The 16,665-nt window shown below is 37.4% G+C and overlaps 1 protein-coding gene across 3 annotated transcripts in view; it reads left to right on the plus strand.

Moving 5' to 3' along the window:
• Window positions 1-16,665, plus strand: part of CASP8AP2 (caspase 8 associated protein 2) — a 41,219-nt gene that overhangs the window by 7,036 nt on the left and 17,518 nt on the right. For all 3 annotated transcript variants that reach the window (XM_060030230.1, XM_060030229.1, XM_060030227.1), the window contains exons 2-5: window positions 9,211-9,293; window positions 11,815-11,883; window positions 15,204-15,304; window positions 15,863-15,937. In XM_060030230.1, the coding sequence (XP_059886213.1) occupies window positions 9,239-9,293; window positions 11,815-11,883; window positions 15,204-15,304; window positions 15,863-15,937 (300 nt within the window). In that variant the 5' untranslated portion in view covers window positions 9,211-9,238. The remainder of the gene's footprint in view (window positions 1-9,210; window positions 9,294-11,814; window positions 11,884-15,203; window positions 15,305-15,862; window positions 15,938-16,665) is intronic.

Genomic DNA, 16,665 nt, shown 5'->3' on the forward strand with positions numbered 1-16,665 from the left:
GCTTCAGTAGTTGTGGCTCGCGGGCTCAGTAGTTGTGGCACGCAGGCTCTAGAGCGCAGGCTCAGTAGTTGTGGTGCACGGGCTTAGTTGCTCCGCAGCATGTGGGATCTTCCCGGACCAGGACTCAAACCCGTGTCCCCTGCATTGGCAGGTGGACTCTCAACCACTGCGCCACCAGGGAAGTCCCTAATTTATTTATTTTTTGTATGGGAGCTGGGCTTGGGAAGGGAATGAGCAGTCCAGGTGAGGAAACAGAACGAGCAAGATATTGTGGAGCTGAAGTACATGGCATATTTCAGGAACTGCAAGTACAGGTATTTCTGCTCTAATGTTATATGTAGTCTTGAAAAACCTTTACTTCTGCAAAATCACTCACTAAGACAGGGTTTATGGGAAAAATAGGAGCAGAATAGTCAAAGCCTATCTACTCATATTACTGGAGCAGCAACAGGAACAATATCAATTGTAATTAAAATATCGGCACAGTTAAAAGACATGTTAAATTCCTAGTAAATAAGTATCTCAGTAAATATAGGTATTTTCCTCAAGAAAAAATAAGGATGAAGATAGCTTGATGGAAGGAGGAATAAGGAAGGATTGCGGCAACAAGCAGAGGGACATAAACATCAGAGGTTGTGGGTACAGAGGCAGATGCGGGCTTCATGTGAAATCTTGTGACGGTGGACTGAATGGCTCTGGCTCATTGCCCTGTGTTTGGCTTTGTCCCCCATCCTGCCTCCCACAAAGATTGAGGGAAACCAAGCTTAAGCCCATGCAAGACAGAGCCTGCGGCTGTACTGAGACTAGAGGAAGAAAGGGGAGTGATGGGTATCTAGGGTAAGGGTGGCAGGTACAGGACTAGATTCCTTCTTGCTTGCTGTGTTTAGCTGCTGTTCATTAATGGTGCAAAACTTTAACATCCTGGGAAAGAACTCCATCTGAACCAACATAATTTCTGGGTTATACTGACATCATTTCTCTATTTCTCAATAATGTATGTGCTAACTTGCATTACAGAAACGTGCTGTGGTGGCTGTGGCTAGAGTGTGTGAGGGAAACAGTGAGAAATAGAAAAGCACTGATAGACATTTCTAGAAAGGCCTTGGGTTCTGCACTAGGGAAGCTCAACTTGATAATTTTATTTGGGGTAGCTGTTGAAGGTTTCTGACCTGGGAGAGAAACACAGACTAGACATAAACAGGGTTAATTTTGGCCTCAGTGTGGAAAATGGTAAGAGGAAAAAGATATTGGTAGTGTAGAAACTAGCTAGGAGACTTTTATAATAATTTAAGTGAGAAATAATTGTATCTGAAACTGGAACAGTGACAGTGCAAAGGAGACACTAATTTGAGAGATTTAAAGATCACTAAGAATTTGTGACTGCTTGAAAGTGAGTGTGGTGCTAAGAAAGAGTCCAAGATAACGGCAGCTTTTAGCTTGAGAGTGAATTGAGGCAGGAGATGATAGTTTATATTTTCCATATCCAGGCACTTACGTAATTTACTTTCTTCCATTATTATGCCTCATGTAATCACTCTTTTCATTCTGACTGTCTCCGTCTTGGGTTAAGTCTTATCATGTGGACCTTTATAGTAGCCTCCCTCCCAGTTTCTTTTCCTACACTTTTGTCTTTCCAGTTCATTCCACAAGTTAGTCTTCCTCTTTCCTTTCTTTATATCAGTGTACTAACTCACAAACCTTCAGTGCTCTTATCTTCTGGAAGTTCAGGACCGGATATGTTGGTTTGACATTTAGTATCTTCTGTTTGACACCATTGAAATTTAGTTTTGTCTCCCAATCCTGTTCTGAGGTCTGTTTCAACTAGGCTGTTTTACTGCAGTTCTCCATATCTGCCTTTCCTCCAAGGTTAATATTCTCATTTGGAATCTACAGAGATCTCCACAGATACCTCCCTCTCCTCCATTGACATGCAAGTCCTTCCCCTCCTACCAAGCAAGTCCTTGGCAATGTGTATGCTTTTATTCTCCACACATTTTTGCCAACATTTTGGAGGGGATAGTGGCTTTAAGGGGGCCCAAGGAGTACTTCTAGGGTGCTGGTAATGGTCTGTTTCTTGATCTGAGTGGTAATTCCATGGATGTGTTCAGTATGTGAAAAATATAGGACTGTCTACTTATGATTTGGGCTTTTTTCTATTTTTATGTTATGCTTCAATAAAAAATTTACTCTCTCCCCATCAAAATAAAATATGTCCTGACTCTCCTAGGCCCTTTGCACTTCAATTTGAATTTTATGGTCAGCTTGTTAAGTTTGGGATTGCATTGAGTTTATAGATAAAGTTAGGGAGAATTGCCAACCTTGATGTTGAGTTTTCCTAAAAATGATTGAGACATATTTTGTCATTTATTTAGAGCAGAGGTAGGCTGCCTGTTCTTGTAAATAAAGTTTTATTGGAACACAGCTGCCTCTATTCATTTACGAGTTGTCTATGGTTGTTTTGGAGCTACAGCAGCAGTTAAGTAAGTCCTTGTGACAGACCAGATGGTCTACAAGCATAAAATGCCTACTTCCTGACCCTTTAAGAAGAAAAGGTTTTCAGGGGATGTCCCTGGAGGTCCAGTGGTTAGGACTCTGCACTTCCACTGTAGGGGGCAGGTCCAATCCCTGGTCGGGGACCTAGGATCCCGCATGCCTCACGGCATGCCCAGAAAAAAAAAAAAGAAGAAGAAGAAAAGGTTTTCAAATTCCTGATTTAGATCTTTTATTATTTTCTCCATAAAGATCTTGTATTAGATTAATTCCTATGTACCTTATAGTTTTGTTGTTGTGAATAATATCTTCTTATCAGTTATGTTTAAAAACTGTTTGCTGTCATATAGGAAACCTGTTGCTTTTGTGTATAATCTTACATTCAGCAACTTTGAGAAACTCTTACCAGTTCTAATAATTTGTAGATTTTCTGTATAGGTGATCATAGTGTGAATAATGGCAGCTTTGTTTCTTCCTTTCCAGTTCTGTCTCATTTCATGTTTTACTCTTTTTGCTAATAGAAGCAAGCTTGACTTTGAAGGAGATGCTTTTATGGTTTTAACATCATGCATGATGATTAACGTGAGGGTTTTGGTTTTTTTTAATAAATTTATTTATTTATTTTTGGCTGCATTGGGTCTTCGTTGATGCACACGGGCTTTCTCTAGTTGTGGCGAGCGGGGGCTACTCTTCATTGCGGTGCACGGGCTTCTCATTGCGGTGGCTTCTCTTGTTCTGGAGCATGGGCTCTAGGCACGTGGGCTTCAGTAGTTGTGGCACACAGGCTCAGTAGTTGTGGCGCATGGGCTTAGCTGCTCAGCGGCATGTGGGATCTTTCCAGACCAGGGTTCGAACCCATGTACCCTGCATTGGCAGGTGGACTCTTAACCTCTGCGCCACCAGGGAAGTCCCAATGTGAGGGGTTTTGGGTTTTTTTAGTAGAAATATGTCTTCTATCAGTTTATGAAAGTTCCCATCTTTTTCTTCTTGGCTGCACTGCCCAGCATGTGGGATCTTAGTTCTCGAACCCGTGCCCCCTGCGATGGAAGCATAGAGTCGGAGTCCTAACCACTGGGCCACAAAGGAATTCCTGTAAGGTCCCATCTTAAACTTTCATAAACTCCAACTTTGCTGAAAACTAGTGTTGAACTTTACCATATGCCCTTCCTATGCAGAGGTTGAGATGATCATATTTTTTCTTTTCTAATCTAGCATGAAATATACTAATTTTTAGTTAGTAGACTATTGTTGGATCAGTTTTAGATTTACAGAAAAATTAGGAAGTACAGAGAACCCCCATATGTCACCCTACACCCCCAGTTTTCGCTGCTATTAATATCTTACGATAATTTCTTATAATTAATGAAAAAATTGATACATTATTTTTTAATTTTTTATTTTTTTTGCGGTACGCGGTCCTCTCACTGTTGTGGCCTCTCCCGTTGCAGAGCACAGGCTCAGCGGCTATGGCTCACGGGCCCAGCCGCTCCGCGGCATGTGGGATCTTCCCGGACCGGGGCACGAACCCGTGTCCCCTGCATCGGCAGGCGGACTCTCAACCACTGCACCACCAGGGAAGCCCTGATACATTATTATTAATTGAAGTCCATAGTTTATTCAGATTTCCTTTATTTTTACCCAATATCTGTCCTTTTTTTTGTTTCAGGACACCATATTACATTTAGTTGTCATGTCTTCTTGGGCTCTTCTCGACTATGGCATTTTCTCTCATTCCTTGTTTTTGGTGTCCTTAGCAGTTTTGAGGAGTACTAGACAGGTATATTGTAGGATAATCCTCTAATTAGAATTTGATGTTTATCTCATCATTAGACTGAGGTTATGGGTTTTGGGAAGATCAAAGGTAAAATGCCATTTTCATCATATATCAAGAGTACATATTATCAGCATGATTTATGACTGTTGATGTTGGCTTGATCCTTTGACTGAAGTAATGTTTGTCAGGTTTCTTCACCATAAAGTTAGCCCCCCACCCAATTCCATACTCTACTCTTTGGAAATAAGTCACAGTGCAGAGCCCTCATTTAAGGAGTGGGAAATTAGGCCCTGCCTGCTTTAGAGTGGAGTATCAACATAATTTATTTGGAATTCTGCATGGAAGATGTTTCTTCTCCATTTACTAATTTACTTATATCAGTGTGGACCATGTATGTTTATTTTATGCTTTGGGTTATAATCCAGTACTACTTTAATTTGTTGCTCAAATTGTTCCAGCTTTGGCTATTGAAAACTCTTTCAGTTGGTTCCAGTGCCTCTTTGACATACCTCTGTTAGTTTCTTTTTTGACACTTCCTTACTTTCTTGCACTGTAAGATGCTCCATGTTCATCTTGTGCATTTTCTGCCCTTGTCTTAGAATCAGCCATTTCTTCAAGAAGCCCTGGTCCATCTTAATGGAGAATAGTATTAGAAGCCAAGATATGGATACTCGTTGTGCTTATTGCTACTTTGCTGGTGGAGCAAAGAAATAGTACATATGTGTCTACTAACTGATGTATATACATATACCTGAAAATATTTCTGTATATAATCATCTGTATCTATGTTAAGTTAAATGTGAATTCTTACTGATGTCTTCAACTATAATCCATTACCACAGGGATCATTTTTAGTGTGTTCTCTTGCTTTTCTGTAACCTTCCACTTCAGTAGCAAGAAACCTGGCTCCCACCATCTACCACCCATCTATTTAAATTGTTCAATTCCAATATACACATATAACAGTATCAGAACTAACAACTCATACCCTGCTGGGAAGCAACTTTATCAACTAGAAGACAGTGCTTGTATGAATTGAGTTTTTAATGCTATACTATCCTAGCATTTTTGGGGATAAATCTTACTTGTCAGTAGTGTATTTTTGTTTTTGTTCTTTGTTTAATATCTTGCTGGCTGCAGCTGGCTAATTTTTTTAAAGGCTATTTCTATGTTCATAAGAAAGATTGACTTATAGTTTTCCTGTCTTGTAATTTTCCTGTTTTGCCCTGTCTTTGCCCAGTTTTGATGTCTAGACTATACTAACCTAATAAACATATTTGTCTCTCAGCCTTCTTTTTTTCCTATATGTTGTCTGGAATAGATTATGGTTTATCTGTTCTTTGAAGGTATGATAGGATTCACCTGTAAAACTTTCTGGGTTTAGTAGTTTCTTTATGAGTATATTAATTACTGTATCAAATAATTTAATCCTCCTAGATGTGTACATATTTTCTGTTTCTTCTTCAGTCAGTTTTGGCAAGTTACATTTTTCTAAAAAACTATCCATTTCATTGAACTTTCAAATATATTTTGTTAATAACTTAATCTCTGCTATATGTGAAGCTGTCACTCCTTTTTTATTCCTAATGTTTGTGCCTTCTTTCTTTTTCTTTATTAGTTTTGCCAGGCATATGCCTATTTGATTTGTCTTTTCAAACAGCCAGTGTTTATTTTTATTCATCTTTATAGTGTTAGTTTCTTTTTATTAATTTCTCTTTTTTATGTGTTTCTTTCTTTCAGTTTACTTTGTTCTTTTTCTTGAGTTGGATGTTGACCTCAATATTTTGTATTCTTTTCCTATAAATTTATTTAATGCTATAACTTTTCCTCTAAAAGTACTATTTTGTTTTGTGGTGTATTCATTGTTATTTAGTTCTATGTATTTCCCAGTTTCCATTAATGTTTGTTCTTTGACCTATGTTTGTAAATTTCCAAAGGAATTGAGAAATTTGAAAATGCACTGTTAATTTCAAATTTTATTGATAAAAGCACTTTATGAAATTTGTTGAAACTAACTATTATGATATATTGTCAGTTTTTATAAATATGCTTGAAAGTAATATAAGTTCTTTTACTGTAGGTAATATATCAATAAAAATCATCAGATCAAACCTGTCAATTTTGTGTTGAGAGCTGTATCTTTAAATCTCTTTAACTGCTTTATTAGCAGAGAAGGGTGTGTTAAAACCTCTATTGTGACTGCTTACCTGTATCAGACAAGGTCCAATCAGGAGACAAAAACCACATGGTAATTTGAAAAGAGAAAGCTTAGTATAAAGAATTATTAACAGAGGTTGGAATAACTGGGAATTGGTTAGTAGAGTTAAAGATAACCCTAAGGAATGTAGGAATAGCAGATATAAGGATCAGCCACCACCTTTAGGGCTGAGATAGCTCATCTGAAGAAGAGCTGTCTCCCCCTCATTGGAAAGAGTGTGGCCAGGGCTAATTGGATGGTGGAGAAGTTGCTAAGTGCCTTTCTAGTGACCTTCCTTTGTGTGCATGGGGAAGCTCCTGGATGTTGCTGGCTGTCAGGTGCTGTGGGATCCAAGAGTTGGAGAAGCTGCCCTCTCCATGAGCCTAGCAGGAGAAAGCTGTGTCCTGCAGGAGCCCATTGTAATAGCAGCCTTACGTATAGGAGGCAAGCATGCAGAAAAATTGTGCCCTTGCAGGAACCTAGTGCTGGAGAAACTATCTGCTGCTGGAACTGAATGCTGGAGAAAGCTCGCCCCGCAGGAGCCTGGCTAGCCAGGCACACTGAAACTAGGAGGAGAAACTGGCTTCCTTTCCAGGCTCCCTCCAGCACTCTCTAGTGACAAGGCTGTACGTAGCACCAGCTAGCAAAAGAGAAATCTTTGCAAGGCCTACCTCCATCATCACACAGGGTAGATATGGAATAAAGAGACATCATAATTGCCACAGTTCCTTTAACTTTATGTATAGGACATAGTGAGAAACCACATATATTCTTTTGACAACTTCTTTATGTTGCTATGTATATATATTATTCTCAGAAACAATTTTGAAGATCTCATAATGCTACATCTGGTGTGACTAAGAAATGGTCACTTTCTCTTAAATTTATAAGTAATTTTTATATCTATATATATATATTTATTTATTTATTTATTTGGTGATAGGGGCCTAGAAGTTAAGGTTTGGAGACAAAGATCCCGTGAACAGTTGGAGAAAATTTAAGACAGATGAGGAACAAAAGATCCAGGATTTGTTAGATCTTTTGTATTTCCCAGTTTTAATTTACCAAGACAAGTAGAATCTTTTTTTAGTAGTAAAAACTAAAACTGTGTGAAATGGTATGCAATGAAAGCTTTGATCTATTTGATCAGTTTTACCAAATCATCTTTTTAACCAAATCTTTAGATTTATTGATCTCCATTTTGTAAAAAACCCATTGACTGATGCCCCCCCCCCTCTCCATGTGACACTTCACAGCTAGGAGTTGATTACCGTCAGGAAGCCTACGAGTTTCTGCTCCATCAGTTGAGTTTTGCTTTACCAAGAGTCAGTTGTGTTATTTGCCAAATGTGATTATGCCATTTGTGCCTTTTGTAATTATTGCACAAGCTATATTATAACAGTTGATTAATCAGCTCAGCTATTTGGAAAAAATGGGGAATGTGGGGAATGAAGAAAAAAAGATATACATACACCTTAATTTTATTTAAAGGAATTATATAAATTGTATTTGTTGTGGTAGAACCACGACCTTTTCTTTGAGTATACATCCAATGGTTAGAGTTCTGACTTCTTTCTTGCACACCCGTAAGACGTTGCTTATGATTTCCAGCACTTTCTTCATTAGAGTAAGAAATTCGATACTTCTGAGTCAGTCGGAGTACAGACTAGATTTTCTTTTCCAGTATTTTGGATTATCTCACCCTTACTTGATTTGGCAGCAACTGTAAGTGTCTTGCTACTCGCCTTTTAGTCTTTCCAGAACGCTCAGCCTAGTTTTCACTGGAAAATAACTCCCTTTGGTAATGTAATCTTTCATCATACTACTACTTAGAAAAATAAGGAAATAAACATAATTGGGTTTGATAATAAATGCACCTGGTTGTTGGTAAGTGAATATCTCAGTTGGTGGGAGCAGAAGTGTGCAGGCACAGGTAGCCTTAGTGACCCCAAGGAGCCACAGTGGCCATAGTTCTTTGACCATAGGCAACATTCATGTATTTTACGGGCAGAATGGAGAATGTCAGATAAGTCAGATTTTTTTTTTTTTTTTTTTTTTACTGCTTTGGATTCTTACATGGCTACTAGTCTTGCTGCTACAAACAGTGCTACACTGAATATTCTGGTATACACATTTTTGTAATCATGTGCTTGTATATCTGTAGAGCAAATTACTAGATATGAAATTGTTGGATCAAAGAGTGTTTGCATTTAGAAACTTGATAGCTATTGCCATATTGCCTCCATAAAGCTTGTACCAGTATACACTTGATGTATTAGAGTATATACATCACTCTTTTCCCACACCTTTACCAACCTAGTATAGTATCGAACTCTTTGCTTTTTGCCCATCTTACTCCTTTATTGGTGAAAACACATGTGTCTAGAGTCCCCAAGATCACCACCAGATTTGATGATTTGCTAAGAGGACTCAGAACTCACCATATAGTTGCACTTTTATGATAGTTGGCTTATTTAAGTATACAAGTTAATTTATATTTTGTTCTACTTTATAAAATTAACATCATTTACTTTGTGGCATGGGTTAACCATACCAGCAAGTTTAAGATTTTTGTTTTCTAGTTTTAGCTTTTGGAAAATGTTAGATATTTAAAAAAAAAAATCAGAATAGAGTGAACATTGTCAGTGTGTCCAAATTTGAAAGTTGTCTTTTAACTTAAAGCTAAGTTTAGTCTCTGAATTGTGAGGTTGATTTTAACAGTGGAGAATATTTATATTTAATACTTTAGATGGCGACTATCAAAAAGAAATAGGATCATGGCAGCAGATGATGACAATGGTGATGGAACAAGTTTATTTGATGTCTTTTCTGGTAAGAGCTCATTTTAATTGTCTTTCTAAGTTTACTTATTTATTACTTTTTTCTTTAAACACACACACACACACACAATTTTTTCCTGACCCATTTGATACTAAGTTGTATACATTATGGTCCTTTACCTCCAAATACTTCAGTGGGTATGTCACAAGAAAAAGTTGGTTTTCTTACATAAGAACAGCATAATTATCAATTTCAGTAAATTTAACAAGAATACTGTAATTTTATTTAATCTACCATCTTTATACCAGTTTTACCAGTTAACCCAATAATGTCCTTTATTATTGTGATTGGATTTAGATCTATCATTTTATTTTATTTTTACAAATTAATTATTTTTTGGTTGTGTTCAGTCTTTGTTGCTGCATGTGGGCTTCCTCTAGTTGAGGCGGGGGGGGGCTACTCTTTGTTGCAGTGCTCAGGCTTCCCGCTGCGGTGGCTTCTCTTGTTGCAGAGCGTGGGCTCTAGGTGTGTGGACTTCAGTAGTTGTGGTACGCGGGCTCAGTAGTTGTGGCTCATAGGCTCTAGAATGCAGGCTCAGTAGTTGTGGCTCATGGGCTTAGTTGCTCTGCGACATGTGGGATCTTCCCAGACCAGGGCTTGAACCCATGTCCCCTGCATGAGCAGGTGGATTCTTAACTACTGTGCCACCAGGCAAGTCCCTCTATCATTTTAAATTTTTAGTTTGTCTCATCAGTTTTTGTTCTCTCTGATTTTCTTGCCTTCTTTGAAATATTATTTGAATATATTTTAGAATTCGATTCTAATTTATATATTAGCTTTTTGGCTACACCTCTGCATTATTTTTTACAATTGGTTTCTGAAGGGATTGCAATATACATCTTTAACATTTTGCAGTCTACTTATTTAAATGTAAGAATCTTTTTATGTAAGTTGTATAATCTTGTACATATTGTCGTGTTTAACCTCCATCCATCCCTTTATGTTAAAGATGTCGTGAACCCTTGATACAGTGCTGTAATTTTTATTTTAAACTGTTGTATGTATCTTAAAGAAATTAAGAGGAGTTAAAAGCAATTAAGTTGAAATATTAGTCTTTTATATTTACTCAGTTATTTACCATTTTTGTCCTTCTAGGATCTAGTATCATTTTCCTCCCCATTGTCTCTTTTCTTCTGGGACTCCGGATATATAGTATGTGAGAACTTTTGATATACTATAAGTTAGTAAGATTGTTCTCTCTCTCTTTTTTTAATCTTTTTCTCTCTGTTTTTCCATTTGAATAATTTATTGATCTATCTTCAAGCTTACTGGCTCTTCTGTTGAAATTTTTACATTAGATATTGTAAACTGAAAGTATTAGATACTTTCAGTTTTAGAATTTTCATTTGGTTCTTGTAGTTGTTTTTATTTCTCTACCAAGATTTCCAATGAGTAATTTTGCATTGCATTCTGGACATTGTAAATGTTATAGAGACATTGGATTCTGTTATATTCCTCTGAAAAGTGCTGGTGTTTTTAATTTTAGCAGGTATTTATCTTGACTGAACTTAATCTTCTGTCTTCCCTGTGGTGAACAGCAGCTGAAATCTCTGTTCAGCTTTCTTTAGCTTTAGCTGGACTTTTGGGAGTTCTAACCTTTACATGTGTAATTTGGGGGTCATTCAGGTTTGGGTACAATTTGAGGAGTCCTCTCTGTGGCACTCCGGATTTCCTCTTTGTGGTTGCTGTTATCACCCCTAAAGTTTTTTCTCTGTTTCTTTAAGCTATCAGGACTAGAAGTTTCCATCTGAGTTTTCACTGCCAAGTGTGGCTCCAGCTAGAGCCTATCGTTCCACAAAAACTTGTAATTAAAGGGGGATAGGGTATTCATGCAGTGCTGTTCTTTCAGGTGTCTTCTTCTCTCCAGTTTTTGCCTGCTTTAGATTGCTCTTTAGTTCTTCAGATTACTTTTTTTTTCTTTTTTTAATTTAGGTACAATTTATATATAACATTATAGTAGTTTCAGTTGTACAATGTAATAATTCCATGTTTGTATATATTACGAAATCACCACAATAAGTCTAGTGGTAGAGCGTTGACTGCAGATAGCTTTTAATATTTTGTTTAGAGTTTATAGTTTTTGCAGGAAGATTGTTCTGATAGAAACTATTCTGCTATTATTGGAGTTGTAACCTTCTTACTAGTGTGGGGGTTTTTTCTTCTTTTTTTATATTTGAATTTTATTTTATATTTTTATACAGCAGGTTCTTATTAGTTACCAATTTTATACATACTGGTGTATATATGTTAATCCCAATCTCCCAGTTCATCCCACCACCCCCACCCCCACCCCCGCCCCTACTAGCTTGTTTTTGAAAGTGAGTTTTTAAGTCTAAACCTGTGTACTAAGATGTGTGTGTTTATAAGGATGTACAAAAGCTTCTAAACAACTTTCTTTTTTGACACTGGACTAATAAAGTCTTTCTTTTTCTGGTCCTTCAGAGTCAGAATAGAAAAACTCCACTAAGTGCATAGAGTCAGTTTTAACTAGTCTTTGATTTTTTTTTTGCAGCTTCTCCTCTTAAAAATAATGATGAAGGTTCTTTGGACATATATGCTGGGTTGGACAGTGCTGTTTCTGGTATGTAAATTCTATAATAAAATACTTTCGTTTTGTTTGGTCAGTCTGTTGGAAGTGTTATTTTGTTGTTAACAATTCCTGGAGTAACTCATAGCTCCTCAACAATCTGCCTTTTCTTTGAAATCATTATACTCAGGTAATTATTTTTTTGCCCAAAGCTTGATCAATAAAATAAACTAGCCTTTAGGTTTGTTTTTCATCTAGGTGTCAGATTTTTTTTTTTTTTTTTTTTTTTGCGGTACGCAGGCCTCTCACTATTGTGGCCTCTCCCGTTGCGGAGCACAGGCTCCGGATGCGCAGGCTCAGCAGCCATGGCTCACGGGCCCAGCCCGCTCCGCGGCATGTGGGATCCTCCCGGACCAGGGCACGAACCCATGTCCCCTGCATCGGCAGGCGGACTCTCAACCACTGCGCCACCAGGGAAGCCCCTAGGTCTCAGATTTAATTGGACCTTGTACAAAAATATTTTGTACCATTGAAAACGAAACTGATGGTGATTTCTACCTATATTACCACACATACTGTCACAGGCTACATGATATTAGAACTTTTGAAAAGGGTAGTTACTATAAATATTTTCAAATGTATCAGTAGGAGTATGATATGCCGAGAGTCTAATGACCTATCCAAATGAGAAAACCTTTCTGTAATCAAATCTTCTAAAGCTTCGAACAAATGTGATCCTTACACCTGATTTGTTGACAGATTTGTTTTAGGTAAATTGGTTTTCCAATTCTAATCTGTGAAATCAGTATAGATTTGGATGAAATGCAAGAGATGGAGAATTGTAGAGCCCTTTGGGTAGAGGTAGACAGTACATCAAAAAGCCTAACACATGTATTTTTCTTTTTACCCCAGCTTTATTGAGCTATAATTGACATATAACATTAAGTAAGTTTAAGATGTACAGTATATTGATTTTATACACTTAAATATTGCAAAATGATTACCACCATAGCATTAGCTAATACCTGCATAGCGTCACATGATTACCATCTATTTAAGATCTAGTCTCTTAGCAACTTTTGATCATATAATATAGTCTTATTAACTGTAATCACTATGCTGTATATTAGATCCCCAGAATTTATTTGTCTTATAGCTGGAAGTTTGTACTCTTTGATCAACATCTCCTCTTTTCCCCCACCCCCAGCCCTTGGTAACTAGCGTTTTAGTGTCTGTTTCTATGCATTTGGATTTTTTAGATTCCACATGTGATATTGTGTAGTATTTGTCTTTCTCTCTCTGACTTATTTCACTTAGCATAATGCCCTCAAGGTTCATCCTTGCTGTCGCAAATAGCAGGGTGTCCTTTTTCATGGCTGAATAATATTCCGTTATATATTTATATATGCACATATATTTACACACACGCACATGTATACATACATATATGCACCCACATATACCACATCTTTATTCCTTTTTCTGTTGGTGGACGCCTAGGTTGTTTCCATATCTTAGCTATTGTGAATAATACTGCAGTGAACAGAGGAGTGCAGATATCTGCGATTCAGTTTTTATTTCCTTTGAATATATACCCAGAACTGGGGTTGCTGGATCATATGATAGTTCTATTTTTAATTTTTTGAGGAACTTCTATACTGTTTTTGATGGTAGCTATACCAATTTAGATTCCCACCAACAGTGTACAAGGGTTCCCTTTTTTCCACATCTTCGCTAATACTTATCTGTTGGTTTTGTTTTTTTTTTTTGGCGGTACGTGGGCCTCTCACTGTTGTGGCCTCTCCCACTGCGGAGCACAGGCTCCGGATGCACAGGCTCAGCAGCCATGGCTCACTTCCCGGATTGGGGCACAAACCTGTGTCCCCTGCATCGGCAGGCAGACTCTCAACCACTGTGCCATCAGGGAAGCTCTGTTGTTTTTCTTTTTTTTTTTTTTGCGGTATGCCGGCCTCTCACTGTGCTCCGTTGCGGAGCACAAGCTCTGGACCCACAGGCTCAGCGGCCATGGCTCACGGGCCCAGCCGCTCCGCAGCATGTGGGATCCTCCTGGACTGGGGCACGAACCCATGTCCCCTGCATCGGCAGGCGGACTCTCAATCACTGCGCCACCAGGGAAGCCCCCTGTTGTATTTTTGATGATAGCCATTCCGATAAGTGTGAGATGATACCTCATTGTGGTTTTGATTTGCATTTCCCTGATGATTTGTGATGTTAAATACCTTTTCATGTTCCTGTTTGCCATTTATGTCTTCTTTGGAAAAATGTCTATTCAGTTCCTCTGCCCATTTTTTAGTTTTTTCTGTTGAGTTGTGTGAATTCTTTATATATTTTTGGGTATTAACTTCTAATCAGATACATATGTATATAAAAATTGCAAGCATTTTCTCCCGTTCCGTAAGTTATCTTTTTATTTTGTTAATGATTTCCTTTGCTGTGCAGAAAGAAGCCTTTTAATTTGATGTAGTCCCACTTCTTTATTTTTTGCTTTTGCCTTTGCTCTTGGTGTCAAATTCAGAAAATTATTGCCAAGACCGATGTCCAGAAGCTTACCCCCATATATATTTTTTTTCTAGGCATTTTATGGTTTCTGGTTTTTAAAAAAAATTTTTATTGAAATATAGTTGATTTATAATGTTGTGTTAGTTTCAAGTGTACAGTAAAGTGGTTCAGTTATACATGTATATATATTCTTTTTTTATATTATTTATTTATTTTGGTCACGCCACGCTGCTTGCAGGATCTTAGTTCCATGACCAGGGATTCAACCCATGTCTCCTGCAGTGGAAGTGCAAAGTTCTAACCACTGGACCGCCAGGGCATTTCCAACATTCTTTACCATTATAGGTTATTACAAGATATTAAGTATAGTTGCAGGTTTTAAATTCACATCTTTAGTTCATTTCGAGTTGATTCTTGTGTGTGCTGTAAGATAAGGGTCCAGTTTCATTCTTTTGCTTGTGGCTGTCCAGTTTTCCCAACATCATTTATTGAAGAGACTACCCTTTCCCCATTGTATATTCTTGGCTCCTTTGTCATAAATTATGACCATATATACCTGGGTTTATTTCTGGGCTTTCTGTTCTGTTCCATTGATCCATATGTCTGTTTTTATGCCAATAAAATACAGTTTTGATTACTATAGTGTTATATCTTGAAATCAGGAAGTGTCGTGCCTCCAGCTTTGATCTTCTTTCTCAAGGTTGCTGTGGTCATTCACAGTCTTGTGGTTCCATACACATTTTAGGATTGTTTTTCCTATTTCTGTGAAAAATGCCATTGGAGATTTGACAGGGATTTCATTGAATCTGGAAATACATATTTTAATGTAAGGTTTTTTTGTTTGTTTGTTTTAGACAGTGCTACCAAATCCTCTGTACCATCCAGAAATTGTTTGGATTTATATGAAGAAATCCTGACTGAAGAAGGAACTGCAAAGGAGGCAACATATAATGATGTATGGATTACCAGAATTTTGAAGGACAGTTACTTTGCTCTTTTGTGGCTCCTGAAATACAGACATCAGCTTACTATTGAATAGACATTCTGTGTTTGGGAAGCAGCTCTTAGACTAAAAGAATATTTAAGTCAGTTTCTGCCTTCAGATCTGCTTTTTAAAATAATGTTTTCTGGATGCTTGCCTAAATTTAGTTATAATTTTGTTTGATTGAATTTAAGTGTCTGACCATATACAATCTCAAGAGGCAATCAGTGTGATAAAATATTTTATTTTTTCATGATTTATACAAAGTTATAATTTGTCCCAAGACTTCATGCAGACACATTTCTTTCTACCTTATTTGAATTTTAAACTTTGGAGATTGAATGTGAAACTACAGAAAATACATTATTGCTAGGCCCAACTTTAAAAACCAGTAATTAAATATCTGTTAGTAGAAATGGACCTCATATACCCTTATTTATGGGTCGATTTGCAAAGTTTGAAATATTTTGAAATGTCATTTAAGCTAAGAAAATAATTTAGAATGATGCTTGATCTTTTTATATCTTACAGTTGCAGGTAGAATATGGAAAATGTCAGCTGCAAATGAAAGAGCTGATGAAAAAGTTTAAGGAAATACAGACACAGGTAGAATTATGATGAATATTTTATTTTTGCCTTGTTAGATTTTTTTTAATTAATTTGTTTAATTAATTTATTTTTGGCTGTGTTGGGTCTTCGTTGCTGCGCGGGCTTTCTCTAGTTACAACGAGCAGGGGCTACTCTTTGCTGTGGTGCGCGGGCTTCTCATTGCGGCAGCTTCTCTTGTTGTGGAGCACGGGCTCTAGGTGTGCAGGCTCAGTAGTTGTGGCTTGCGGGCTCTAGAGCGCAGACTCATTAGTTATGGTGCACGGGCTTAGTTGCTCTGTGGCATGTGGGATCTTCCCGGACCAGGGCTCGAACCCGTGTTCCCTGCATTCGCAGGCAGATTCTTAACCACTGTGCCACCAGGGAAGTCTCCGCCTTAATCAGGTTTTAAAATTAAAATTTAATAAATTTTTTTGTTAAAATTAAAATGCTGAAGTGTTGGCAGGTTGTAAGGAAACTTTTTAAAAAAATATTAAATGAAAGAGCAAGTCTGGCAAAACATGCATTATTTCCAGTGTCAATGAAACTGATAAAGGAAAACTGCTTGATTTGTTAAATGATATTGACAAATGATCTACTAGGCTAACTAACAGTTAAATAATAGAGAATTCTTAGAGACTGTATCAGGTGGTTTAAAAGAGAATGGTTTGAGGCGTGATCCTTTAGAATGGCTGATGAGGAAAAATGGTGATGCTTTAACAATTTTTGCCAGAGAGACATTTTTTGTG

Source organism: Delphinus delphis, chromosome 14, assembly GCF_949987515.2.
Source record: "Delphinus delphis chromosome 14, mDelDel1.2, whole genome shotgun sequence".
Classification (NCBI taxonomy): domain Eukaryota; kingdom Metazoa; phylum Chordata; class Mammalia; order Artiodactyla; family Delphinidae; genus Delphinus; species Delphinus delphis.